The sequence below is a fragment of the Electrona antarctica genome (genome assembly GCF_951216825.1).
Source record: "Electrona antarctica genome assembly, chromosome: 17".
Taxonomy (NCBI): domain Eukaryota; kingdom Metazoa; phylum Chordata; class Actinopteri; order Myctophiformes; family Myctophidae; genus Electrona; species Electrona antarctica.
Window position 1 is genome coordinate 16,245,413 of NC_136798.1, and position 27,826 is coordinate 16,273,238.

Sequence of the window (27,826 nt, forward strand, 5' to 3'; positions counted from 1 at the left end):
ACACACACACACACACACACACACACACACACACACACACACACACACACACACACACACACACACACACACACACACACACACACACACACACACACACACACACACACACACACACACACACACACACGAGAGCTTTAAGAGCTTAAATGTAACTCAAATATGTGAATATGCATTTCCATTGACCTTTTTTGACTTGTTGACTAACAAATGAACCTTGGCAAAGACATGGAAAGATAGCAGGAAGCATGGTTTGTCACGCATGCCTTTTCAGTAGCTCACTGTAGCATGCATGTACCAGCAATGTTCTGCCACATATGTAGCCATGGATACATCTGCATTCCAACCATACATAATTGATATGGTTTCCATACCATTTTTCCCCCTTTAAACCCATCGCTCATATAACACATATACCATTCAGACTCAGCCTCATTCAACCCTCATCTCTCAGCAAAGATTAGAAGAGCGACAATCCCCCGGCTCAGCTGTTTCACAAACTCTAGGTCAGGAGAGAAAACAGAACACCGGGGCTGGTATGATTGGGGCCTAATGTGGCCCCAATCGTGGGGTGGTCCTCGATCCAGGCAGACAATGACACCGGATCTTTGGCCTGCAAGTGCTTACTTAAACCATATACTTAGTGGACAGGATTCCAAGGGCTCTATGTTGGCCCCAGGATAGGGGCTAGGGTTCAAGATGCTAGGATTCAAGTGGTAGAACACCTGTTACACTTAGACTCTTTATGTTTCCTAATTCTTAATGTAGCAAGTTGACGATAACCGTTGACAAACTGTGTATGTAATTGTATTGTTCACACCTTTTATCTCTATTAGTACTTGACTCCAGGACCCGGACTCAAGTCCAATTGCAGTCACTATAACTTGTGACTTGAACTTGACATCTGTGACTTTTAACTTGACTCGGACTTGGAAGTTTCCGGACTTAAACTTGAACAGTCAAACATGCACATTGTATGACTGAGCAATACAAATTAATGTAATGATTAAGTCATCTATATTGTAATTACTTATCTAGTATTGTGAGAGGTACTACTAAAATTCACTTATGGTAAACGCTATGATCTGGGGGGGGGGGGGGGGGGAATTTGGAGTTCGTATATGCATTTGTTTTCTGATCTAGCATAAGCTTTGTCACAACCAAGAGTCTGTACTGATCATTGGGCGACTTGGACTTGACTTTGACTTAGTAAGATGACAAGTAAGATGACTTGGACTTGACTTAGTAAGATGACAAGTAAGATGACTTGGGACTTGGGACTTGACTTGGACTTGTAGTTAAGTGACTTGACTACAACACTGGCTTTTAGTGTAATGATATGTTAAGGAGAAGTAGTGTGTGGTAGCATGTACTCCTCCACATATTATGGCTAATGTTTACTTGTGTTTGTGTGTGTGTGTGTGTGTGTGTGTGTGTGCGTGCGTCCTTCCCATGAGGACAGATTGAGCCCACTGAGGTGGACGGGCACGCGCGCGCACGCACGCACGCACGCACGCACGCACGCACGCACGCACACGCACACACACGCACGCACACGCACACACACACACACACACACACACACACACACACACACACACACACACACACACACACACACACACACACACAATCAGGTGCCACTACATCCATTGAATTATTCAGTGGCCCCTGAGTGCCACAAGGCAGCAACCAGATTCCTATATCTCTGTTCAGCACCTCATTATTAATGATTCAAAGATGGAGAGATGAGGAGAGACAAGGACATAGAGGGGCAGAGATGAGTGAGAGAGAGAGAGAGGGGGGGGGGGTATTTGTTGCTTCACTATGTTTGGTTGGGTGGAGAAAAATGGCGAGTATATAGCAGTGAAAGACAACAACAACATCTTTCACACAACACACATTTTCTTTAAATCTCTCTGAATATCAAAAAGGCATATTTTGGACAATAGAAATACATTTTCACCCATGTATTTTATTAGTAAGTATAACTTTTCTGTATGGGTTTGTTGACTTACTGTGCATGTGTGGAGAGTCAAAGAACACAAAATAACAGACTGTACATACAAAAGTTTTATTTAAGATCCATATGAATACGGTAAAAGAGTCACATTTAGAGGTGCATGACCCTGCACTTCACAGTGTAATAGGTTAAAGTACACAGTAAAATCCTCAGCATTATAATTCATCCATTTGTTACACTGAGCGTGAATAAATTATACACATTACATTTATACATTCTCAAAGTTTAATGGAGAATTCCGCACTAGCCGTTTTTTTTACTGAATTCTGTTGATAATGTGTATATTAAAAAAATAAAAAATGAAGTTATAGGGCGCTGGTCCTTTAAGAAAAGCTAGGCGGGGCGATTGAAAAAGAGATAAGAGTAGCGCAAGGCCTGCATGGAGGTTAAATCCGCTAATTCGGTATGGAATGCTTGGCATGTTTTTTGGGGGGGTTTTCAGTGACTAATGGATACGTGTCTTCATCTTTGTGCGGATTTCGCCATTAATGAACATTGAGGATTTTACTGTGTAAAATGACCATATGGCAGAGGTGGAAAGAAACTAACTACATTTACTTCATTCTTTCTATGCCCGCTAGGTTGGAGCATAAGCACAGGTAACTACCATTCACTCCCCATTGTAACGGCCCGCCGTTTCATTTCCGGGTTATCAGGGAGGTGGGGGCTAGTGTTGTCAGCGGTGACCAGCAGCATTAGCTCATACCCCTTAGCTCTCGTCAGAAACAGAAACTGTTACATGTCCGGAACGATGCGAGACTAAAAGATTTACGATCGTCGGGATGCACGACGGCTGACCATGGACAGCACTCGAAGCTTTAGAAATACAGGGCTTTGAAAATCTTGCTTTTAATGGATTTAAATGAAGCCTGGATGTAAAAAAAATCCCATAGCTGGTGGGACGGAGGCGCTCCATAGCAATGCTAAAGGTAAATTGACAGTCACCGGGGGGGTGGGGTGGGTACTCAAGCACATTTTGAATTCCGGACTTTTACTTGTAACGGAGTAGTTCCACGTAGCAGTAATCGATACTTTTACTTAAGTAAAACAATTGAGTACCTTTCCCACCCCTGCCAAATGGACATACAGAACAGTATGGGGATGAAACAAGGACACAGGCACCTGGAGTGTTTCAGTGTTAGTCTTGTTTTAGTCGACTAAATATCATAAGATTTTAGTCGACTAAAGCTACATTTGATTGATTTAGTCGATCAAAATATATTTTGGCGGGCCTTGGTGCCGTCGTAATGGCTGATTTTACACTTGCTGAAAATAGCCGATCTACAAGCTCACAAGGCGCCGCAGCGCGACACGTTGTGAGCTTGTAGATCGGCTATTTGCATGCAACCAAGTGTAAAATGACTTGTGTCTTTTACTTATACTGGATCTCTTGTCCACTAGTAGTCCCTTCCTAACATTTTAGTCTAGTTTTTATTTGTTGACGAAATTGTCAATATATTTTAGTCTTAGTTTTAGTCATCAATCATAGCTTAGTTTTCATTTAGTTTCGTCAGTGAAAAAAGGTAGTCGACGAACATTTTTCATCATAGTATTAGTCGACGAAATCAACAGTGACAGCAGCAGCAGTGAAAGTGACAAGTGAAAGTAAAGGCCAAGTGTCCCCAGATTCTCCTGTGATTGTCTCAGTGTCGCGTCCTCTCCATTGAGCGATTACTCTTTGGCACTATAGATTACAGGCAGCTCATGGTGCTCGCGAGTCACGTGGAGATAGTGGTCTCGTGGGTAAGTGCTCGATCTAAGAAGCCATATACAGTCAAATCACGTACAGTATTAATTTAACTAATTACTGTAATTTACTGTAATTAACTTTTGTAAAAAAAAAATTACCCTTTCAGATCCATTCATATATGAACACATTTTGCTGTGTGCAGGCAAGTTCAGATTCACTGTGTGCTACATTTTTCCGTTTATATAAATATTTTTGTAAATCTCTATGGGAAAAATTAATGACCAATTTTTCAGGAAAAATGAATGACCAATTTTTCAGTGGAACCCGAAAACCACGCCCACTGCTATGCTCTATAGCGGTCACATACTGTTAACCCTGCCCCCCACCCCCCTTCCTCAGACACAGAAGTCAGTGTACAGTCTGTAAGTTCTATTGTTTGACGAGCGTCAGTAGTCCATGCTGTGTAGCTGGTTCTTCCTGTCCGTTTTGCCCTGCAGAGCTGCGGGGAGCAGTGGGAGGTTCAAGTCTGCCATGCGGCGTTGGAGAGACGAACGCAGCTGAACAGAGTTCCTATTCACTCCACTCATCCCTCTTGTCCCCCTCTCCCCTCCTCCTCCTCCCCCCCCTCTCTCCCCCCCTCCAATCCGCTCTCCTCTCCTCCCCTTCTCCTGCCGCAGGCTCTTGATGACCAGCGTGTGCTGCCGCTGGGCGGGGAAGGCCGGAGGCTTGGACCCGTTCACCAGGAGCCCCGGGGGTCCGGGCCGCGTCAGCCCCACCCACGTCACCTTCCGGGCCGCGCCGTCCTTTGGGCCGACGTTGCGCAGGCGGGGGAGCGGGGCCGACGGAGACGTCTGGGCGGCTTCCATCGAAGCCACGGTGCGCTCTCGGTCCGTGGGGGGGTGCGCGGCGTCGGAGTCCAGGAGCATCCTGGGAGAGATTCCGGTCTTTTCCGTGGAGTAGAAGGTCTGCAGCTTCTCCAGGCGCTCATTGATGCCGTTAGCGTGCGGGTGGGGATGGTCGTCGTGGTAGAAGTCCGAGCCGGGGTCCGCCGAGCCGTCCGAGTGCGTGGTCCTGAGCAGGTGGGCGGGGCGGGCGGGCCTGGACGCGCCGCCTTCCCGCGCCGGCTCGGCGCCCGCGGGGACTTGACATGGGGCGGAGTCACACAGCTTGGTGGCGGAGCTTTTGGGAGGAGAGAGATGGACCAGCTCCCTGTCGCCAAACAACGACACTGGAAAGGACACCCACACACAAGCATGTGCACATGTGAGACATAGTGCCACGCACACACACCTCAATGTTACTATATGTTTAATTCCAAACACTAAACAGAAACAGGAATGTGAGCACGTGCTGAAATGAGTTTGTGCATGTGTGTCGGTGGAAAGTAGGGTTGTCCCGATCCGATCACGTGATCGGAAATCCCTAGTATCAATATTAGACTGGATATTGTCTGTGATTTTGGATATTGTACTATTGTGATATGGCATAAGTATTCTATAAAAATATAAATATTGGATCGGGAAAGATCGGTATCAGCAGATACTCAAAAATGGATCAGGAGCAAAACAATGTGATCGGGACATCTAGTGGTAGGTGCTATATTCTTGAGTAATATATGTACTCCTGCGAGTGCATGCATGCGTGCTTGTTGTACGCATAGCCTACCTTCAGGGAACAGCGCCTCTCGGGTGTCCAGAGTGATGGCGATCTCGTCGTCGGTGATGCCCTCCTCTGTGGACAGAGGACCGGTGGTGGAGGGCGAGGGCAGGCGAGGGGGGAGGGGTGGGGAGGCAGAGGGCGGCCGGTTCTCCTCATCGTCCTTAGTGAGATGAGTCTCACGGGGCGGCTCGTCCAGCCCCTTTCTGTTGCTCTGCCGCTCCGCAGTCTGCAGTTGGCTCCTCAGAGGCCTGCTGGGCGCTTTAGGGGCTTTCTCATTGGCTGGCTCGTTCTAAAACAAATGGTGCTTATTGCTTATGGGGCAGGTGGGGAACACAGCCACACAGCAAATGCAATGTGCACACTGCCAGTATAGGCCACGGAAGTAACTCCACACATATTTTGGACATAGTAAATATTCCTTTCACAATTTAGGACTTCACTGGAAGTCAATAGGTTGGACTAGGCTCAAACTTTGCACAATTATGGAGATGAACATCTATCTATAAATGCACCAAGTCTCTGTGTGTGTGTGTGTGTGTGTGTGCGCGCATGTGCGTGTGTGTGCGTGTGTGTGTGTGTGTGTGTGTGTGTGTGTGTGTGTGTGTGTGTGTGTGTGTGTGTGTGTGTACGTCTATAATCCACGTAACTCGAGAACTTCAAATTCGCCACACGCGTTCCACACCACCCCAGGGAGTGCAGTGCCCGGCCTTTAGTCAGTCGGACCCACAGTTGTCCTGAATCGCCACAAAAGGCCTCTGCCCAGGCTCTGGACAGAGGCCCTAGATCTCCAAATGGAGCTGGCCTGTTCTGACATCTGCGACTCCATATTTGGGCATGCCTGACAAATAACTCCATATATGGGTATAAAAGGCAAACAGACATAATAACTGGGTGGGGCATTCATTTCCAACTTGCATCGTTCCCTATATTGATCACACCTGATCACGCCCTTTATTAGAGATAAGGGTCATGGATGTTTTGGGGACGTTTAGGGGTAGAGTCATGTACTGTGTGTGTGAACACGTGTGTATACCTTGCTGCCCTTCCCTCCCTTGGGACCCCTGCTGAGTTTGTTGAGCAGCAGGTGGTAGGAGGCCATGATGGCGGAGGGCCGGTTGGCGGTGAGCGTCTGGGTGACGTCAGACAGGGAGTAGCCCAGGGTCTCCGTCATGTAGGACAACACAGACTGGTTGAGCTCCTCAGGATGCAGCCTGAGACAGAGAGAGCGAGAGAGAGAGAGAGAGAGAGAGAGAGAGAGAGAGAGAGAGAGACACAGAGAGAGAGAGAGAGAGAGAGAGAGAGAGAATTTGGTACTGTAGACGGACCCCAAGGGTCCTTGGTGGGGTACCAGAGGGTCCCCAGCAAAATGTGTTAATATTGTGTCACAATCGGTTCAACCACTTTAACCATATTTATACTTATACTTTAGACAGACACAGACAGACAACTCAACAATAAGTGTTTCATGAGATCAAAGATCACGGATACATCACAGGAAGCATCGTCTCCTCCACTGCGGCGACTGCCAATTATCACTGAAAAGTATTTAGCCAATGCATTGGCTCTCGGCTTGGGCATTCCTGCAATCTGCAGGCCTCTCACGACAAATGTATACCGATTTATACTGAGGCTTCCAAATATGAACATATATGTATGAAAAACAACAACATTTGGCGCGCACGCACGCACGCACGCACGCACGCACGCACGCACGCACGCACGCACGACAGACAGACAGACAGACAGACAGACAGACAGACAGACAGACAGACAGACAGACAGACAGACAGACAGATTTCAGTGATAATTAATCATCAGCCTTTAGTTCAGCTCATGGTGGGTATAGTGACTAAGCAGTGAGCACTGAATGACAGACAATAAAAGATGGCGAACCGTGCCAAACTTAAAGGTTCTTGTTTGGTTCATGATGGAATCCAGGCAACACACATTACTGCCAAGTGCAGCCGTATCCGATTGCATTTCCACAGCCCGCCAAATGCTGTAAAAATCATTTAAGCCTGATATAATATACAAACCCATTACACTGCATACCACAAGAATTTTCATTCTTCGCCCCTCCCTGGTTCCCACATTTAAAGGTATATTCAGTGATTTGACTTAATTCAAATATCACTTATTTTTTATTTTTTTCTGGATAATCCTCCCTACTATAGAGTGTGCTGACTATATAAGGAGTTCCTCCCTGTCCCCAGTGAGCCCCTGGGGTCAAAAAACCCTAGTTTCAGTTTTGGTGGCGGGTGGCAAAGCCTTCATCCAATCAGGATGAGAGGGGCCTTCCTCCAATCATGATCGAGTGGGGGCGGGCCTTGGTGCACATGCTGTTGGCCTGTTGCACTTCCCCCCACTGTAGAGCGTGCATGTGCACATTTTGTTACCGGGGCGGACTGGGTGGTTTTCAAAATCACCCAAATCACTGAATGCTCCTTTAACAAGTCATCGTAACATGACTTTGATATTGTGAGGGTCCTCGTGTCGTTCTCTGTGCACCGGTCACAACAACCATGCAACAAATTACCCACACAAAACAAAATGTCCAGAAATATAGACACTTCTATGTGGTTTGGTATGTATTTGTAGTTTTTGCCAAATTTTATCTAAAACACGTTGATTTTGTGAAAAGATGATTTCAAAGGTGACATCTAAAAATGTGTATTACAAATATATATATATATTATTATTTTTTATCCCACGATTTTGCAACCCATTCTTTCACCCAGTGTCAATTGTCTAATGTAATCCTGGGCACTACACTTCCTCTGCCAACCTGGGGGGGCAGTGGACTGACCTCATGCTTCCTTCTATGCATGAGGAGTCCAAGCTGCTTCTTTTCACCTGGCAGGAGAGTTTCCCTGGCCAGACGTAGTGCGTGAAAGGAACATGTTATTCCGACCATGCAGTTCCTTTCTCCTCCATCAGGTGCCCCGGCTGGCCAGGGGGAGGTAGTTTGGAGACCAGGATTACTGCATGGTTTTTGTGAGGGTACCTACAGTACCCTAGGGGACACAGGGGGAACATCCAAAGTAAACTCCACACAGAAAGGCCCTTTCGCCAACCCCGCTTTGGGTATGGGCACTGATGACGCGGAGGAGAGAGCACGCCCCCAGCGCCCACAGCATCCTCAGCGGGAATCGAACCCACGACCTTCTAACTGTGAGTCGACAGCACTACCGACTGTGCTACCGTGCCCCCACAAATTATTTGTTTGGCTAATATTTTCATATGGTTTATTTGAAATGTGATTCATATATATTTTGCAGCACACGGCAAAATGTACAGTGTTTTAACGGTGAGGTCTGTCTGTGTGTGTGTGCGTGCATACATACATGCATGCGTGCGTGTGTGTACCTGTTTTTATGGGAGAGGGAGTGCAGAGGTTTCTTAGCGTAGCCTTCATTGATCCACCTCTCTTCCATAGCATCTCTGATGCTGGGTCTCTTAGCAGGGTCCGGTTCTAGAAGAGACATCACAAACCCCACAGCACCTGTAACACAGATATGGATGGATGGATGGATGGATGGATGGATGGATGGATGGATGGATGGATCGGGATACAGGGGCGATAGCCTGGTCAGCATTTCTTTTCGGGTTTATGATCCAATCGGGAGTGGATGATATCTTACGTCATGTTGTAGTCATTATTTGTAGTCATCAGGCCGGAACCCTCAAACTAGAACTTCCTTTCCCTCAAACTGGAAGAATAATACCTTCCCTTGACTCGCTCTCTCTTAGCCTGCGATGAGAATAGAATTTCCCTGTGGGATAACAAACGTATACAGACGCTATCTCTGGAAAATACACTCACATTAGAAATCAGCGAAACTACGCCGCATCAAGGCGTTTATTGGGAAGGTATTATTCTTCCGGTTTGAGGGAAAGGATGTTCTGGTTTGAGGGTTCCGACCTGATGACTACAAAACAATTACTATAACATGACATAAGATATCAACCGCTCCTGACCGGATCACACAGCAATTTTGTGGAAAGCCTGGTGACGCGAGGTTACAGAGCCGATGGAGAGGAGGGAGAGAGAATGAGCCTATTTCTCCCACGCAATAACCTGGCCAATGCATAGCAGTGGGCTTTGTTTTCTGGTTTTCCCATAGGGTTTTACAATAATATTTATATCAATTGTTTTAAGCCTTGAATCAAGCGATAAAACTTCTGTAAAAAAAGAGGGGAAAAATGAATATTTATTACTACATTTAATAAATGCCCTCTAGCGTTTTTTCTTATTTTTATTTTTCACAGAATTAAAGGTTTTATGGTCATGATTCACCAGGAACCTGCATGGCTTGATTAAAATAATATAAATATTAGATAAATATTAGGTAAATATAGATATAAATATTTTTGTAAATGTCTATGGGAAAAATGAATGGCCGGTTTTTCGATGGAACTAGAAAACCGCGCCCACTGCTATGCCCTATAACCCCGGCAACACCATGCAAGCTCACAGCTTTCCGCTTGTACTATACTATCTGCTTATGCATGCACTACACTAGGCTGGTGCCCGATGGGTACTACTACTAAGGAACGATGGAAATCGAGAACGAACGAACGGGAATGGATGCCCCAATATGCACGACCCGAGGTCCTGAATAAAACATCGGATCAGATCAGCGGTTCTGGAGAACTGCCGATCCGACCGGCTTCACACTGGGCCGCGCTGCCTTGGCTCCTCTGAGATACTCAGTTTGAAGGGGTACAGGCTGGGGAGAGAGCCTATTTCCTGAACATGCTGACAACGTCACAAGCGAATAATGCAGCAGTGGTGGACCTATATGCAACAGCTTCATTAGTATGTATGTAAGTTGTTTGTTAGTATGTCTCGAGATGCTGAACACTGATAGCCTGAAGAACCTGAGGAGCAGACAGACTTCAAGCAGCCGTACTAGTCCAAGTCTTTCCAACAACAACAACAACAACTCCAACTGTTGCTATCGATTGCCACACTTGCAGCAGGGCCAAGTGGAGTAAGTAAGTAAGTAAGTAAGTAATTAAGTAAGTAGGTCGACATGACTTACAGTATTGTCAGTATCAGCCGAGTAACAAGCATGTCTGTCCCCCATGGGAAATGGATTGCTGAGGTGGAGCGACACACGTACCATCAGCTCCCAGTACATACCCCATGTCTGAGCTACCCAAGATGTGCTACTCATAAGCAGCGATGGATTGAAGCCAGCATCTTGCCAATCAAAGGAGAGTGCTCCAATGACTCTCTTCTACGGGGACCTACCACAGGTCACAGACAGGTCAGAGAGAGAAGGATGAGGCTGGCAGGGCACTGTGTCAGGCACTGGGAACTAATGGCAAGCAAACTGACACTGTGGGAGCCAACCCAGGGCACAGCCAGGAAAGGCAAGACTCGCACCACCTACGTAGATGCAATGCGGCGCTAACAACACTGCAGAGCTCAAGACCCTGATGCTTGCAGGAGGGTGTGGAGGGCAACGATTCAGGAGTCCTAACTCCGATTTGGTGTTGGCTTGACAGCACCTTCGTATCGCATCTAACGACTGAGCTACCGGACTCAAAAGACACAGAAAGAGATCATTGTTGTCTTTATATAAGCTACTTAGCTATATCATATAAGTAAATAAAGTCACCATTTCTTTAATGTATTTCTGTACTGTACAGTACATGTTTATTGCATGCATATTAATCTGTGGGCGTGAACAATTTGAGAACGGATGGGCCGATTTTCATGAAATTCGGTGAGACTTTTCAGTGAGCTGCCCCCGAAGAGACATTTCAGGTCGAAAATGTTATAGGTCAAGGTCACAATGAAGGTCAAGGTCAAAATGGCATGATCAATCATATCTCAGGAAGACGTACTGTAGAACAGGAGATGTCGGTGCAGGCAGGGTTTGCGTTTCATGTTTCTGATTTTGATCAATCAGTCTCAACTTCAGGGTGATCACGAGAGAGCTCTGGCTCTACCCTCCCGACCCCAGAATCCAGGCTATGGACACAGTAGCCGTGGCAAGACCGAATGCTAATTCCAACGACACAGACGCTGTAATGTGTTGTTGCCCGCGGGCAACAGTGCTACAACTCGGCTGATCTTATCACCGCGACGGGGAATCGGACCTGTATTTGTCATCGCAGCAGTAACAGGAGCTGTGTTTGTTGGTGGTGACACCATGACAGAGTGTAGCGCAACGGGTCCAAGTGTGAGAACGGAGAGATGCACCGAGTTTGAGAAGATGAAGTGTCTGTCTCTCCTCAGATTTATGGCAAGCACAAGGAATTGGAGTGGAATTGGAGTGCATTATTTTAATCATTCGCAGTGCAGTGCATCCCGTGTTTAGTTCCTCGCAGTTCTTTTTTCGACTTCCTATAGCCGCTATAAGCTGTACAGATGGAGAGGTGTACAGATGTGTGCAGGTGTTTACAGGTGTACAGATGTACAGCTTTATAGATATAGGCCTACAGATGTACACAGTACACACACACACGACACACCTTTATGTGTACAGGTGTATACAGGTGTCTACCAAGACACAAAGCTGCGTTGATGAGCGATCAGGAGTGAGTTACCTTTGCTGACGTCGCTGGGGATTGTACTGATGTCTCCGTTCACCATCTTCTGGTGCAGCTGTTTGATGTTGAAGGGCTCCACGGTAAAGGGAAGCGTCCCTGTCAGCATGGCAAACATACTCACACCCCTGCACGCACACGCACACGCACACACACACACACACACACACACACACACACACACACACACACACACACACAATTATTACACCCACACTTCCTCAAACAGAGTGCCACTCCAAAGGTTTTGTTCGCTCGCCACGCTTATCAGCACGACACAGAAAGAGACAATATTTGTGTGTTTTTATAGAACACAAAAGCTTATTTGCATGTAATCACTCCTGTCCATCTGTGGATGTGGCTGTTAAAACACAAAATAACCCAAGAATGGCTGGCCGGCATCTCATCGGTGGGAATGAGCTGCCCCAAAGACATAATTGTCTTTCGGGTTAAAACGGTCATAAGTAAAGGTCACAATAGAGGTCAAGATCAAAATTAGAGTTCTCAACAGGCCTGAAAATTAATTGCCGATCCAAACAAATCGGAATGAGATGGAGCCCAAGCCCCACCCAAGCCTGATCATCACATACTATACAATTGGCCCAAGACCAACCAAACCTAAGTCGGTTATTGTCAGAAAAGGCTGCACAATTTATGTAAGCGGCTCCAATCACATAGCCGTTTGAGAGAGCTCTGTTTGTTTGTTTTTGGTTAAAATAAGTGTTAACTTAGCTCTATATCCATGGTAATCATTGCTATAGACCAGGGGTTCTCAACGTTTTTGGCTGGGGACCCCCGAAAATGCTTTGGCCATGTCTCGCATTTTTTGTCTCACATTTAACCTGGTCCGTGTGAGTGCCCCAGGGCTCTATGCTAGGGTACTTTCTGTGTTCTGTTATTATGGGGAAGGCTGATAATTACAGATCGACAAGCTCACAATGCATCGCAGTGCAATACGAATACCACTCATTTTCAACGTTGAACTATGTCATTAATAGTTATATAGAAATAATTTAAGAAAACGTTCCCCCCCCCCTTCTGTTTAGCCTAGAAGGAGGTCTAGAACTTGGGCTCATGTGATCAGTGACATCACGTCAGTGCACTCTTTGTCCTGCAGAGTACACCGACGTGATGTCACTGATCACATGACATTAAGTTCTAGACCGCCAGTTCTAGGCTAAACAGAAGGGGAGGATATTTGTTTTTATTATTTCCACACAAGAACTCTAGTAATGACATCACAGTACTCACACCGACCAGGTTAATGACATCACAGTACTCACACCGACCAGGTAAATGACATCACAGTACTCACACCGACCAGGTTAATGACATCACAGTACTCTCACCGACCAGGTTAATGACATCACAGACCAGGTTAATGACATCACAGTACTCACACCGACCAGGTAAATGACATCACAGTACTCACACAGACCAGGTAAATGACATCACAGTACTCACACAGACCAGGTAAATGACATCACAGTACTCACACAGACCAGGTTAATGACATCACAGTACACAGACCAGGTAAATGACATCACAGTACTCTCACAGACCAGGTTAATGACATCACAGACCAGGTAAATGACATCACAGTACTCACAGACCAGGTAAATGACATCACAGTACTCACACCGACCTGGTAAATGACATCACAGTACTCACACCGACCAGGTTAATGACATCACAGTACTCACACAGACCAGGTAAATGACATCACAGTACTCACACAGACCAGGTTAATGACATCACAGTACTCACACAGACCAGGTAAATGACATCACAGTACTCACACCGACCAGGTTAATGACATCACAGTACTCTCACCGACCAGGTTAATGACATCACAGACCAGGTTAATGACATCACAGTACTCACACCGACCAGGTAATGACATCACAGTACCCACACAGACCAGGTAAATGACATCACAGTACTCACACAGACCAAGTAAATTACATCACAGTACTCACACAGACCAGGTTAATGACATCAAAGTACCCACACAGACCAGGTTAATGACATCACAGTACTCACACCGACCAGGTTAATGACATCACAGTACTCACACAGACCAGGTTAATGACATCACAGACCCGGTAAATGACATCACAGTACTCCCACAGACCAAGTAAATGACATCACAGTACTCACACAGACCAGGTAAATGACATCACAGTACCAACACAGACCAGGTAAATGACATCACAGTACTCACACAGACCAGGTAAATGACATCACAGTACTCTCACAGACCAGGTTAATGACATCACAGTACTCACACCGACCAGGTAAATGACATCACAGTACTCACACAGACCAGGTTAATGACATCACAGTACTCACACAGACCAGGTTAATGACATCACAGTACTCACACAGACCAGGTAAATTACATCACAGTACACAGACCAGGTAAATTACATCACAGTACTCTCACAGACCAGGTTAATGACATCACAGACCAGGTAAATGACATCACAGTACTCACACAGACCAGGTAAATGACATCACAGTACTCACACAGACCAGGTTAATGACATCACAGACCAGGTAAATGACATCACAGTACTCACACAGACCAGGTTAATGACATCACAGACCAGGTAAATTACATCACAGTACTCTCACAGACCAGGTAAATTACATCACAGTACTCACACAGACCAGGTAAATGACATCACAGTACTCACACAGACCAGACGTCCACCTTGGGGCCGTACTTCTTGTGGGCCAGCAGCTCCGGGGCAGCGTAGGCAGGGCTTCCACACTGAGTGGCCAGAAGATCCATAGACATCGACTCTGCCTTCAGGGTGTTACTGAGACCAAAGTCTGTAGAGAGAGGGGAAACAAAACATGGTTCATTTGTGTGGGGATTTTGGTGTTAATTCATTCACTTTTACACATCAGCAAAATGGTATACACAGTGAAGTTCCAATGTCCCCACTTGTGTGTGTGTGTCACTCCTAACCTCCACAGATTAGTCACTGGCCAGACTGTTGCCTCTTGCAATTTTCAAATGCTTCCGTCATACAGTCTGGAGCAACGGAAGCTCTGATCATGATTAAAATACAAAGCGGAAGTGAAGCCTTCTCCCCACCTTTACAGTCGCAAATTCACCCCAATATAAATAGAAATCATCTATAGCTTTCTGCTTAGCAGAAATGGAAATACAAAATAAGCTCTAAAGATATTTTAAAATATATTAGGAGATGTAGTTCCAGACTCCAAAGACCATAGAGCATTCGGAGATTGTGGAATAGTTGCCTGGCTACGGGAGACTAGGTCGCTTAAATGGTATGCGGAAGTTCCCTTTTAATGTCAATAAGGACGTTCCAATGTTTGGAACTACAGGAGGCAACATCCCGCTTTGCGGCGAGATCAAATCGTGACGCAACTCTCTCTCTCTCTCTGTCTCTCTCTCTATGGGTCTGTGCAGCACCAAGGTGTTTGTCTTGTACTGTAGCCTTCGTCACGATGTAACACTATACATATTATGTGTGTCTGCTGCTGTTTATAATGCAGGTGAAGGATACCAATCAAAAAGCAAGTGTGCCAATCAAAGGACACCAACACGCCACTGATGGAACAAGATACTCTTTTAGGTCCATTTGTACACTCTCAAGTGTTAAATGAACACTGAAGTAATAAATAACATAAACATAATTGCTAAAATTATACATTGCGAATGTAATGTAAAAACAAATGAACAAACACAGGCAGTCAGGCACTCACGGAAGAAGTAGGAATAGAATACAGACCTAATTGTGACAAAGGGCTACATTATTAGAACCAAAAATAAATTACAGTATATTAAAACTTGAAATTTGTTCTTGAGATAGAAGATATCTACATATACTGTAGATTTATAGCAGTTAAGTTATTGCCTAGGTTAAAAGTGGGCACCAGAAGGAAAACTAAGAAAAGGAAGAGAAAGAAAGACGAGAAGCAAGATGGAAATCATGGTCAGCTGCTGCCGAGGACGGAAGCAGCTGACCGTGACAAGTGGAAGCACTCTGTGAAGGCCTTATGTGTCACAAAGGGGATATGTACAGTAACAGGTAACTAGTTTAAAATTAACTTTAATCATAACTAAACTAAAGTTTAATTTTTTAATTCATCTCTTTGTAACTCTGACAAGTAACCTATATAGGTCTAGTTGGTTACATTAGGACTGTGTGGGGTCCAAATAAGGGTTCCTTAGGCTTATTGGATTCAAAATGGACACTTATAAGTCTGCAACACTGTACACTACAGCTTTGGTATAGTCTCAGGGTCCTTGAAATTGAAATGTATGTAAAATTAACACTCTGTGGGATTTTACTGCGCAAACCATGCGTTCCGTTGTATTGGAACGAGGGCTCATGGCACATGATGATGCAGTCGCAGTCTTATGCAGGCAGCCATGCATCATCAGTGTCAAAGTGCGATCTGACTCCATGACAGATTGGTTGTGAAGGAAGAGGAGGAATAACGTACCCACAATCTTTATGTTGTTGTGTTGGTCCAGGAGAAAGTTCTCAATCTTCAGGTCCCTGCGGAAAGAGAAAAGACGGGATCCTTCATTTGTCTGACAGGATAAATATACATCTTGATGGGAAATCTCCATCCTTATATAGCGTCAGGTTTACCGCAGCACGCCAGGACTTTTTGTTAAAATTCCGCCTTTGTGCAGAATGTTTTCTCCGATTCGTTCTGCGAAAGAATGAGCTTCATGTTTGTTTAAAGAGAAAGGAAAAGAAATCGCCCCAAAACATTTATTTGATTTGATACTTTAGACTCTGGAAATATGTGCATTTGGAAAGACATTCTCGATATGCTTTGGCCTCTCAATGCGTTTGACTCATGACCAAAGTAATATACGTTCAGGTTCACCTGGAAAAGCCGTCTTATGTGATGGGGCGCCTGAGTGTACCCCAGCCTCCTGACCAGGGACCACACCGCCGGGAACTACACAGCCAAAATGAAAAGCTGTGGTCTGGGGCCATGGAGCCCCTATAAGTACATACTGGGAACCAGTTCCCCCTGTGCTTTTCATCTGCATTCATGTAGCCAGCAGACACCCCAGGTCTCTCTCTCACACACACACGTGCACACACAGAGAGAGAGAGAGCGAGAGAGAGAGAGAGAGAGAGAGAGAGAGAAAGAGTGCGCGCAGACATTGCCATAAAAAAGGAAATGCATGTGGTAAACCTACAGAATGTGGGTGGTACGAGGTTCATATAAGTGCAAATTTTCCAGTTACTTCCACTTTAATCATGTGGTGGAGTGATTCTGCATGCGAGCGTACCAGTGAGTGAGTCTGTGTGTGTGCATGTGCGTGCATGTGCGTGCATGCGTGCGCGCAGTGCTGTTGAGGTGCAGGGATGGCCACGTCGTTGAGGGACTTCATTAGAGAGGAAGTCCGTGATGTTGTGATGATGTGTGAATCATGGCGTCGCTGCGGTTTGATGAGGTCATCGCCTGGTGTTCACATTCCCACCCGGAGAGGAGCCAGCCTCTTAAACCCAAGAACCTGCACTGTGCACGCTGCGCGCGCGCGCGCGCGCGCGCACGCGCGTGCGTGTGTGTGTGTGTGTGTGTGTGTGTGTGTGTGTGTGTGTGTGTGTGTGTTTCCCTCACATACTAAAATGTCTTAACACACTTTCAACGCCCACACGGCACCGTGGGCACAGACACACGCAGTTTGCCAGATACTATATTACCTTTGTAACCACCTTCCTCCCATGTAGGCTGTTAATGCCCCAAAAACGTGTAGCAGGGGGAGAGAGAGAGAGAGCGAGAGAGAGAGAGAGAGAGAGAGAGAGAGAGCCTGTATGTTGGCACATATAAAGTATTTGTACATGTGTATTGTGTTCTATAGGCAAACTTTCCTAAACCTCCTTTTGACTGTTTTGTCAGTCAATTTATTTTAACATTTTAACCGTCTGGCTGAGAAAATGGGAAAATGACGAGTCGTAGCCTAACTCCTGGTCACCGATAGAGGTGCAGATGGATGGAGCCCGCACCCGTCCATGTGCGTATTCTACGTCCTCCATCTCTCGATAGAGATGTACCTACTGCAGAACACAGGAGGGACAGAGTGAAGGTGAAAGATTTGGTATTTTACCTTTATCTATAGGAGAGCGGAGACAGACAGAAAAGAGAAAGAGAGCTTTTCTCTCCCTCTCAACCCTCCAGCTCAGAATAATCCGAGTTAGAGTTGCTTCAATTCTGACAGTATAAAAACAGGCCCGTCAATGTTTTCATCCTCAGAGTTAGACTAGTTTTCTCTACGCCGTTTGTGCACGAAGGGGTTTTCCTCACCTGTGGACGATGCTATGTTTGTGCAGATGGTCCACGGCGGAGAGGATCTGTCGCGTGTAACGCCGAACCTCCCTCTCCTCCAGGCGCTTCTTGTCACAGATCCTGTCCATCAGGTCTCCACCTGCACACAGCTCCATGGCCATGTAGTAACTGTTCTCCGTCTCCAGGGTCTGGCACAACGCACGCACGCACACGTTTGTATTACTATACAAATTTCTTATGCATTTTTAACCTAAAAAAGACCACAATGGAGTAGCATAATACTGTATCAGTAAGACGCCCTGAGGACGAGGTCTCGTGCACACATCCGTCTGGGTGACAGCAGACTGCTGGGCGAGTGCTGCCGCTTTGGCATGGGGGGTCAGATCAACATATGGAATGAATTCTGTACTGGCCATATATGGAGCGTGTCTTGAGTGCAGGGTTTGATTAGGTCAGATCAACATATGGAATGTCAGAACAGGTCAGCTCCATATATGGAGATCTAAAGGTGGCAGCAGGGGCAGTGTCTTGAGTGTACAGGGTTTGATGAGGTCAGATCAACATAGGAATGAATTCTGTATTGGCCATATGGAGCGTGTCATGCGGCGTGATGGATGGACGGACTGACTGACAGGTTTTGCAGGTATTCATAGTAAACTGCGACCTATGGTCGCAATCTACAAGCTCGGCAATTTTCAGTGTGTGACACAAGTGTGCAACTTAAAGTTTTAATACATTTAACTCCATGCCTAAGCCCCCTCTAATGCCTATTCCTAACCCTCACTCACTTTGCTCTCACTCTACCTCTTTCCTCTCTCTTCTCACAGAAAAAAATACTACTGGAGAAAAAATAAACCACCAAGCACTTTATGTGATAAATAAAACTGATTGTGACTTTGATTCTGATTCTATAAACGTGTATAAATAAATAAAAATAACCTAATCCCTTTGCTCTCACTCTACCTCTTTCCTCTCTCTTCTCACAGAAAAAAATACTACTGGAGAAAAAATAAACCACCAAGCACTTTATGTGATAAATAAAACTGATTGTGACTGTGGCAGGGGGCGGGATCAAGGTATCTGTGAGTGGGGTGACAGGGCTGGCTTTGCCAGCTCACAGGCGCACCTGCAGCAGATTGTGTCAATTAAATGAAGGACAGCTAGTGTGTATAAAAGGAAGCTAATGTGTTTGTGTTTCTCTGTTGCAGTGAGAGGCTGGGTCCAGACAGAGCCACACAATACTCCACATTCCTGCCTGTTAAGAATTGGATGTTTAATGTCACACGGTGACTGTTTAGTTCACGTTATAGGATTCACATTGAGGACACTGTGACTTGCTACATTTTGGTTTGACTCCTGTTAATGACGGAGATAGTTTGTTTGATGACCAATTCCCTGGCTTGAGAGGAATAAAGAGCCTACTGGATAACAACTGCCTGTGTCGTGTCCTTCCGTGCCCTGGGTTGTGACCAGCTTGGTCACATTTGGAGCCTGAACAGGGACATGGAGGGACAGCAACGATCCCCTGAGACTCCGCTGGCGCAGATTTTCCGCCAGCTTGCGGATATGCAGCAAAACACAAACACATTAGCTTCCTTTTATACACAGCAGCTGTCCTTCATTTAATTGACACAATCTGCTGCAGGTGCGCCTGTGAGCTGGCAAAGCCAGCCCTGTCACCCCACTCACAGATACCTTGATCCCGCCCCCTGCCACAGTGACTTTGATTCAGATTCTATAAACGTGTATAAATAAATAAAAATAACCTACCATTGTAAAGGTGAAGATACTCAGTGTGTAAATACTCAGTGTGTGAGTGTGTGTGTGTGTGTGTGTGTGTGTGTGTGTGTGTGTGTGTGTGTGTGTACCTCCAGTAGGACCACTACATGAGGATGTCGGACCATCTGGTGTATTCGAGGTTCTCTCTTCATGTTCTTCAGGACATAAGAGTCCAGCCGTGCTTTCTTCTTATCAATCACCTTTATTGCCACCTTAAACACACACACACACACACACACACACACACACACACACACACACACACACACACACACACACACACAGTCACACACACACACACACACACACACACACTTGACATCTTTTTTTGCGTTCGCATTTAACAAGACATTTTTTAACACAAACAATCGTGGATGCTCAAACTTGGAAAACTCAACAATAAGTGTTTCATGAGATCAGAGATCACGGATACATCACAGGAAGCATCGTCTCCTCCACTGCGGCGACTGCCAATTATCACTGAAAAGTATTTAGCCAATGCATTGGCTCTCGGCTTGGGCATTCCTGCAATCTGCAGGCCTCTCACGACAAATGTATACCGATTTATACTGAGGCTTCCAAATATGAACAACAACATCTGGCACGCACGCACGCACGCACGCACGCACGCACGCACGCACACACGCACTGTGTGTGTGTGTGTGTGTGCGCGTGTGAGCGTGTGTGTGTGTGTTTAAGGTGGCAATAAAGGTGATTGATAAGAAGAAAGCACACACACACACACACACACACACACACACACACACACACACACACACACACACACACACACACACACACACACACACACACACACACACACACACACACACACACACACACACACACACACACACACACACAGTTTAACTTTTTTGGCATGCTTGATATGAATGACACTGATATGAATCATGGTATACTTGACATTGCTGAGCTTTTTGCAAACCATACCATTTGTTAGATTTAGGTATAATTACAACATTCAACACTTTGCTTTCACGCAATAAAAACACTTTGGAATTCTCTGCTTCTGCTGCCGATTATTCTTCCACGTTAAAAAGTCATGGCATACGTGTGTGTTTTTACGTTAACCAAATCGTTTCCCCAGAGATTATTTTCAATCCACACTTGTAAATGCATTAGAACACAATATAACCTAACAACTTTCTGGAATGAACGGAATCCAGTAGTTTCCTCAACAACAACAAAAAATAAAAATAAAAAACAATACAAAATAAAACGTTTGTTTTGGAAAATGTCTGCAGCAATCTAAAGTATAAAGTGAGTCCTAGACAATGGACTAAACATGGTAGACCACCATGGTCCCGAAGTAACTTTAACCCGTTGAAGATTATATCCATTTAACATGCTGCCTCCAATTATGCCAGTATATATAAACATTCACTTTTGTTGAAATAAACAATCAATCATTTGGTTCTTGTCTATATAAGGACTTTCCAGTTTATCGCCGCTGTCGGGTGGAACCCACCTCATATGTCCAAAACTTTTACTTTTCAGGATTAAAAAAATAGCTAAAACATTTTCGAGCTTGTAAATCTGATACTTTTGATGCTTTTGTGTGAAGCGATACCAGGGACAAATTAGCCATTGGGCCAGTGGGGCCGTGGCCCAGGGGCCCTTGGCTCTCAGGGGCCCTTCGGGGAAATTGGACCGCGCAGTACTAGGTTTGACGCCCTGAAAAGGACTCCTGGGGTCCTCCAATGGCCATTGATTTAGTTAAATGTAGGTCAAAAGCATGATAAAAACACAAAAATGTTGCATGCACGCGCGCTATGGGGGCCCTGCAAAAATGACCGGCCCAGGGGCCCTCGTGGGGGTTAATCCGTCCCTGAGCGATACAGTATGTATGATCAAGTATGCCCGACTGAAACGTTATGTGTTCACACACAGCAGTGTTCACACACACATGGAAGATACAAATCCAATCTGTACCGCCTTTGAATGTCTACTTTGTAAAGGGGGTTTATTACTTGTAAGCTAAATCAACCGTTCTTTACAGTATACGCTAATAGCTTCATGTGTTGAACTGGTTTCAATGTAGCTCGTCTCAGATAACTTAGATAAGGATGAGTGAAAGGAAAGGCAGCTAGGTGAGCACTTCAAACGAGATTGGAATTGACTTGTCTTATAAAAGGAATCAATTTACCAGCAACCTCATATGATCACTTCATATCCTGTTCACATCTGTTGTCTAAACGTGCTGTCAAGTCTGTGCCTTTTGTGACGTTGGTACATGTGCCTGTTACTGACACCGTTGAATTGAGCTCACCCACCATGCTGTACCGAATGCATGCAGACTCCACCGACCTTGGTCATGTGGCACTGTCACAGGGTTATTAGAGAAACCTAAGCCCATGACCAAAACTAAAATGGGGAAAAAATATATATTGTTAAAGGGACTTCACCCCTTTTGCAACCAGATCTTATTTTAATTATGTTTGGGAGACAAGAAACACTATCCTGGGGTCTTTATGTGGGTAATATGTGTTTTTAGATATTTTAGTATTTCCAAGTGTCCATGATGTCATGGACACATGGCTCACTTACTTTCTGGACTACATGTTGTCTCAGTAAGACAGCCCTCCCCCTATACACAAGGAGGAGCAGTGCACCAAAGCATTATGGGAATTGTAGTCCAGGAAGGAAGTGAGCCCAGTGTCCATGACATCATGGACACTACTAAAATATCTAAAAACACATATTACCCACATAAAAACCCCAGGAAAGTGTTTCTTATCTCCCAAACATCATTCAAATAAGATCTGGTTGCAAAAGGGGTGAAGTGTCCCTTTAACTGAAACTAAAATAAAAATCACAGCACACTGGTGTGTGCCATAGCAACTTGCTCAAATGTGATGATGTCAGCACATTTGGGCAAGTTGCTATGGCCAAATTTAGCCCAATGAGTGTTTTCATGCTTGGAATGGCTTCAGCATCATGAAAACCCCCTAGTTTGATATGTCACGTGCTACTTAAAGCATAAGGAAATTTAGAAAATATTGCCTTATAATAGGATGTCAATGGTGGCCATACTGTACAGGCCATTTTCAACACTTTCCCCTCAGACAATTCCAGGCAACTTTTTTTCTGTTATTCAGGATATATTGAAGATGCAAAATCAGCTGAGTTTGGTTTTTTTGCAATTAGATTGAGGTCAAATTATATTATTACTGGACTAAAAGTCATTTGAACAACTCAGAAACGAGTTTAATTTGCCTAGAACTGATTTGTATACAGTAGATAACTCCAACTAAGACACTATTTACAAAGACATGATGACTGGGACAAAATTTGAACCCCTTCGAGTCTGGAATCTCTTTTTATGGACATACAAAAGCATGGTTCATTCACCAAAGTAATTTCTATCTTATATCAAACTCTGCTAGAAATGGTTCCCAATGATTCTCTTTATATAAAAGCCAAGTGGGAGGCAGAAATACAACAAGAGATTTCACAAGAAGAATGGCTAGACGCCTGTACTTAAGTGCATAAAGTAACAAACTCTAAGGTCCTTATTTATCAACGCGGTGTACACCCAAAATTGGTGTACACCCCCCCCCCCTTCCCCTCTTTCCTTTTCTTTATTTTTATTTAATTTTGTATTTTTCATGTATGTTTAAATTTCTTCACTTTATTATTATTGTTAATATTATTTATGATTATTATTATTTTTCAAATGTGTTACTTTCAATGTTGCTGCTGTCTCCTTGGGGAGACAATTTTGTACTGAGAACTGAATGATGCTATATGATGCTTCATGTATAAAATGTATTGTCTACCCCGGCAATGACAATAAAAAGTTGGGGAAAAAAAGAAAGCAGATCCAATACATCGCCAAACCATAATAAATATATTGCTCATCTTATATTCAATAAATATATATTCCATCCATTCATGAGTTGTCCTGACTGAACCTGTGTATAGTTAAAAAAATCACACCCGTGTGAACTGAGTGGTGTAAGGTCTTATATAGCCTGATCAGCTGTGGTCTGACGTAATGTCTGACATAATGAAATCACACCCGGGTGAACTGGGTGACCGTAGCAACCATGCTCATTTTTTGAGCACAGACAGACAGACAGACAGACTAACAAAGCCAGTTGTAGGAGTGGTTTACACCACTCAAAAATGGAAAAAATGGAAAACTAGCCTAAAATATATATATAAAAAATTACGTTCTAAATCATCTTCATTTTAGTTTCCCCACTATCATATCTGTATGGAATGCATTCCTTTCTTTCCTTTTTGCTTCTATAAATAAAGGCTTTTCTTATAATACCTGAATAACTAAGAAACTATTACTAAGACGTAATAGGTGCGAGAATCTGTGCATGCTGTTATAATAGGCAAATATTAGCCAAGAATAGGCATTTTCTGAAAATAGCAAATCGGCTATTTTCACATGCAGCGGAGATTTGTGTAGAGGAAAAAAGGAGAGGGCCAAGTACAGACCCCTGAGGGACAGGGACCTCGTTCAATGAAGTAGCTAAACACACTTTGTAAGTTGTTGTAAATTGTTCCTCATCTTACTGGGTACTCCCTAGAATCCCCCTCCCTCAAGGACCCCTGTAGAATCCCCCTCCCTCAAGGACCCCTGTAGAATCCCCCTCCCTCAAGGACCCCTGGGGGTCCCTGGACCCAACTTTGAGAACCACTGCCCAATAGGCTATCATAACCCAAAGCCATACTGTATAATGCACAAGATTATGGGGAAACGCAGTTGAATTTGAAATGTTCTCATTGAAACCTCATCTTGTAATATGTACAGTACATGACCACATTCAAGTAAAATCCTGAGTGGATGGAGAGACTTTTTTTCTCCCCAATTTAGTTGCTATATGTCAGTTAATTCCTCCCCTGTACACACTTCTGTGTTTTGTCAGTGCTGTTGTATCCTACTCACCTGCTAGTGAGGAAGCCCACACCGGGAGAACACACAGCCTCCTTCCTACTCCTCCCACCCAATACCCAGCCGGTATGCAGTGACAAATATCACCCTCCCCTTCCCTCATGGGCCACAATTGTGTCCGAATAGACGCTTGACAAAGCCGATGCAACAGGATGGATTCAAACCCCTAGACTCTGCGGTGGTGAGCAGGTACTATACCACTGCGCCACCTGAGCACCATATTTTTTGTGCTACTTAAATTAACATTGAGGATTGTATGCTGTGCGCACACACAGAGGTTAAATGGTTAAGAGGAACAAACATCCACAGAAGTGAGCTTGCAGTCATCGCCATGGAGACTGGGTCAGGTACAGAGACGTTGGGGTCAGGCAGTGACCCATGAATCTCTCTCTGTCTCGCTCGCACGCACGCACGCACGCACGCACGCACGCACGTACGCACGCACGCACGCACGCACACGTGTTTCACTTCAATGTCGGCTACATTTGACACTAAAAGAAACATTAATAAAGTGGGTGTTTCCCCTGATGAAAGGTCAGAAAATTAGGCCATTTCTACCAACCCCTAAAGCTAAAATATGTTTCCATGGAGCAATGAAACCATACCCACCCCTCGTGAAACAAAGACAGCAGTGTGTGTGCATGCATACAAGATAATAACGGGCCTTTCCGTATACTTCAAAACTGTGTGTATGATTATTATCATTTGCAGGTGCACACGTTACAAATCATACCCACACCTTTCCTCACCTCACCACGTATAGGAACCGCTTCACTTCTGAATGAATGGATAAAAAAACGTCCAAACTATAACAACCTAAATCCTCTTTACAGCTGTAAAGGGACAGACACAAACACACCCCTTATGGAGCAACTTTCTGAGTTACAGGTACATTGTTTTTGAGGGGCGCTAGCTAGCCCATCCTATATCCAGCTTTTGGTGACCGTCCACAAACTTCGTCTCAAACATTGACAATGAATAGAAAAGTTTACAACATAGTGTCTGAGCAAATAGTCATAGGGTCTATTTTACGTCATGATGACGTACGATGATAAGAGCGCACCTCACTTCACACAGGTGTGATTTTTTTAGTTAGTGTGGTTGCCCATGGCAACCAGACTATAGTTATTGTGACACTTTTTTCTTTTTCCGGAGTAATCGAACTTCCGCTGTGATTGGCCGAGCTTTGCATAACGTTTGTAGCAGCTAATTGGCTGTTGTTGGTTACGTAAACCAATCTATGTTTTACAATAGTTTATAAAGACATAAAAAGACACAAAAAGAAAAAAGAATTAATAGAATCTCGTGTTTCTCGTGTTTGGCACACTGTGGTAAAGCTCTAAACACGAGATATCTCGTGAATGGCACAGAATTTAACCTGTAGGATTAATCAAGGTCTACATTACGTAGTAAATGCGTCGGCTTGGAGTTGTTATTCGTGACTATTGGCTTAGGATCAATAACCTTGTATGAAAAGGTATTAAATACACCTGTCCAAAATGTAATTTGAATGGGCCTTTTGTCCATAACAAAACGTGACATTGTAATTGGCTAACAATATTAGTGGGAGGGCCTATGTAAGCGACTGCGGCAACCACACTTTGCAATTTTTCAAAATTGTGACTTTTCTAGTTAAATTTAACATTGAGGTTCTCCATCACTTTGTTGTGACAGTCAAGGACAACCCTGGGCACCTTTTCCATACCTTTTCACAAGAACACAAAAGGCTGAATAGACAGAAAGAAAAACACAATTGAATAAATGAATTAACCCCGTGACTAAAAATGTAATCCCTCAATTCTAATGCTTTATAGATGTGAGGGTCTATTTCTCTTTAACGAGACACTGTGATGGACAAGAAAAGCTTGAACCATGTCCCTATATCTGTCCTCTCCAGAGGTTCTGTGACAATAAAGTCTTGTCTCTGTCCTGATTGGATGCTCATACATAGGGATGAGTGACAAGAGAGTTTTAGCCACATCTGACCTTGGCCTTGTAATCTACACTATTCAAGTCAGAACGATAATCCCCGATAGTACCATACAAAATGTAGGGTCGAAAAGGGAACTGAGAGAAGGTTGCTCATTCAGCCCTGAAGGTTGTTTGTGCCCATGCACTTGCATGTGAGCTGCTAAACCCTCTCTTGAGCTTTTTGTTATACAGAAATTCCCACCACAGACAGCACACATCCAACGCAAGCCCCCCTCACCTTTTCCCCCGTGCCGATGTGCAGCCCCTCCATCACCTTGGCGAATGACCCCTTGTTGATCATCTTGCCCACCAGGTAGGAGCCCACCCGCTTGGAGTGGGGGAAACTCCGGAGCATCTCCCGGGGGACCTTCAGGCCGGGGAGAGGCGGCCGCTCACCGGCCGGCCCCGAGGCATCCGTCGGGGGCACGCCGCGCTCTCCCTCTCCCTCTCCCACTCCCCCTCCACCCACACCTCCTTCCGCCACCATGCCCTCGTCCGGAGCCGGCCTCACTGCAGCAGCTGGCATCCTGTGCGGCAGCAGCCGGGCCGGGGCTCCATGCGCACGGCGCCACGGGGGGGACAGTCACGCAGCAAGTAATACAGCCTGTGCGCTGTGACTCGAGGATGGCTCGGCAACGCATGCAACGCGGGGAGCTGCCGCTGCTCGCGGGACAGACATGCACCGTCTCTCAGCGCTCGGCCGCAGCCGCAGCCGGGAGGCTGGCGGGACAGAGGCGGGAGGCTGAGAGGAGCTCTGCAGCAGGTGTCTGTGGATCACAGAGATGTCGCTCCACAGGCAGGCAGAGTGGATTCCTCATTCCAGACGGGCAGAGAAAAGACTCCTCTTTTTCCTCTTATTTGTCCGTCTGTCAGGTGTGTATGTCCCTATTTAGACACTGTCTCTGTCCGTCTGTCTCTC

General features: G+C 45.1%; 1 protein-coding gene across 1 annotated transcript; it reads right to left on the reverse strand.

Annotated features, from left to right (window-relative positions):
* Positions 1-4,159: 4,159 nt before the first annotated feature.
* On the reverse strand, positions 4,160-27,433 carry LOC306941004 (uncharacterized protein; the record flags this gene model as incomplete). The annotated part of the gene is made up of 10 exons (XM_079526307.1): positions 4,160-4,941; positions 5,379-5,661; positions 6,406-6,583; positions 8,739-8,874; positions 11,934-12,061; positions 14,633-14,771; positions 16,419-16,474; positions 18,246-18,415; positions 20,096-20,218; positions 27,146-27,433. 10 exons carry the CDS (start codon positions 27,431-27,433, stop codon positions 4,160-4,162), a joined length of 2,283 nt encoding a protein of 760 aa, XP_079382433.1.
* Between the last annotated feature and the right edge of the window lie 393 nt (positions 27,434-27,826).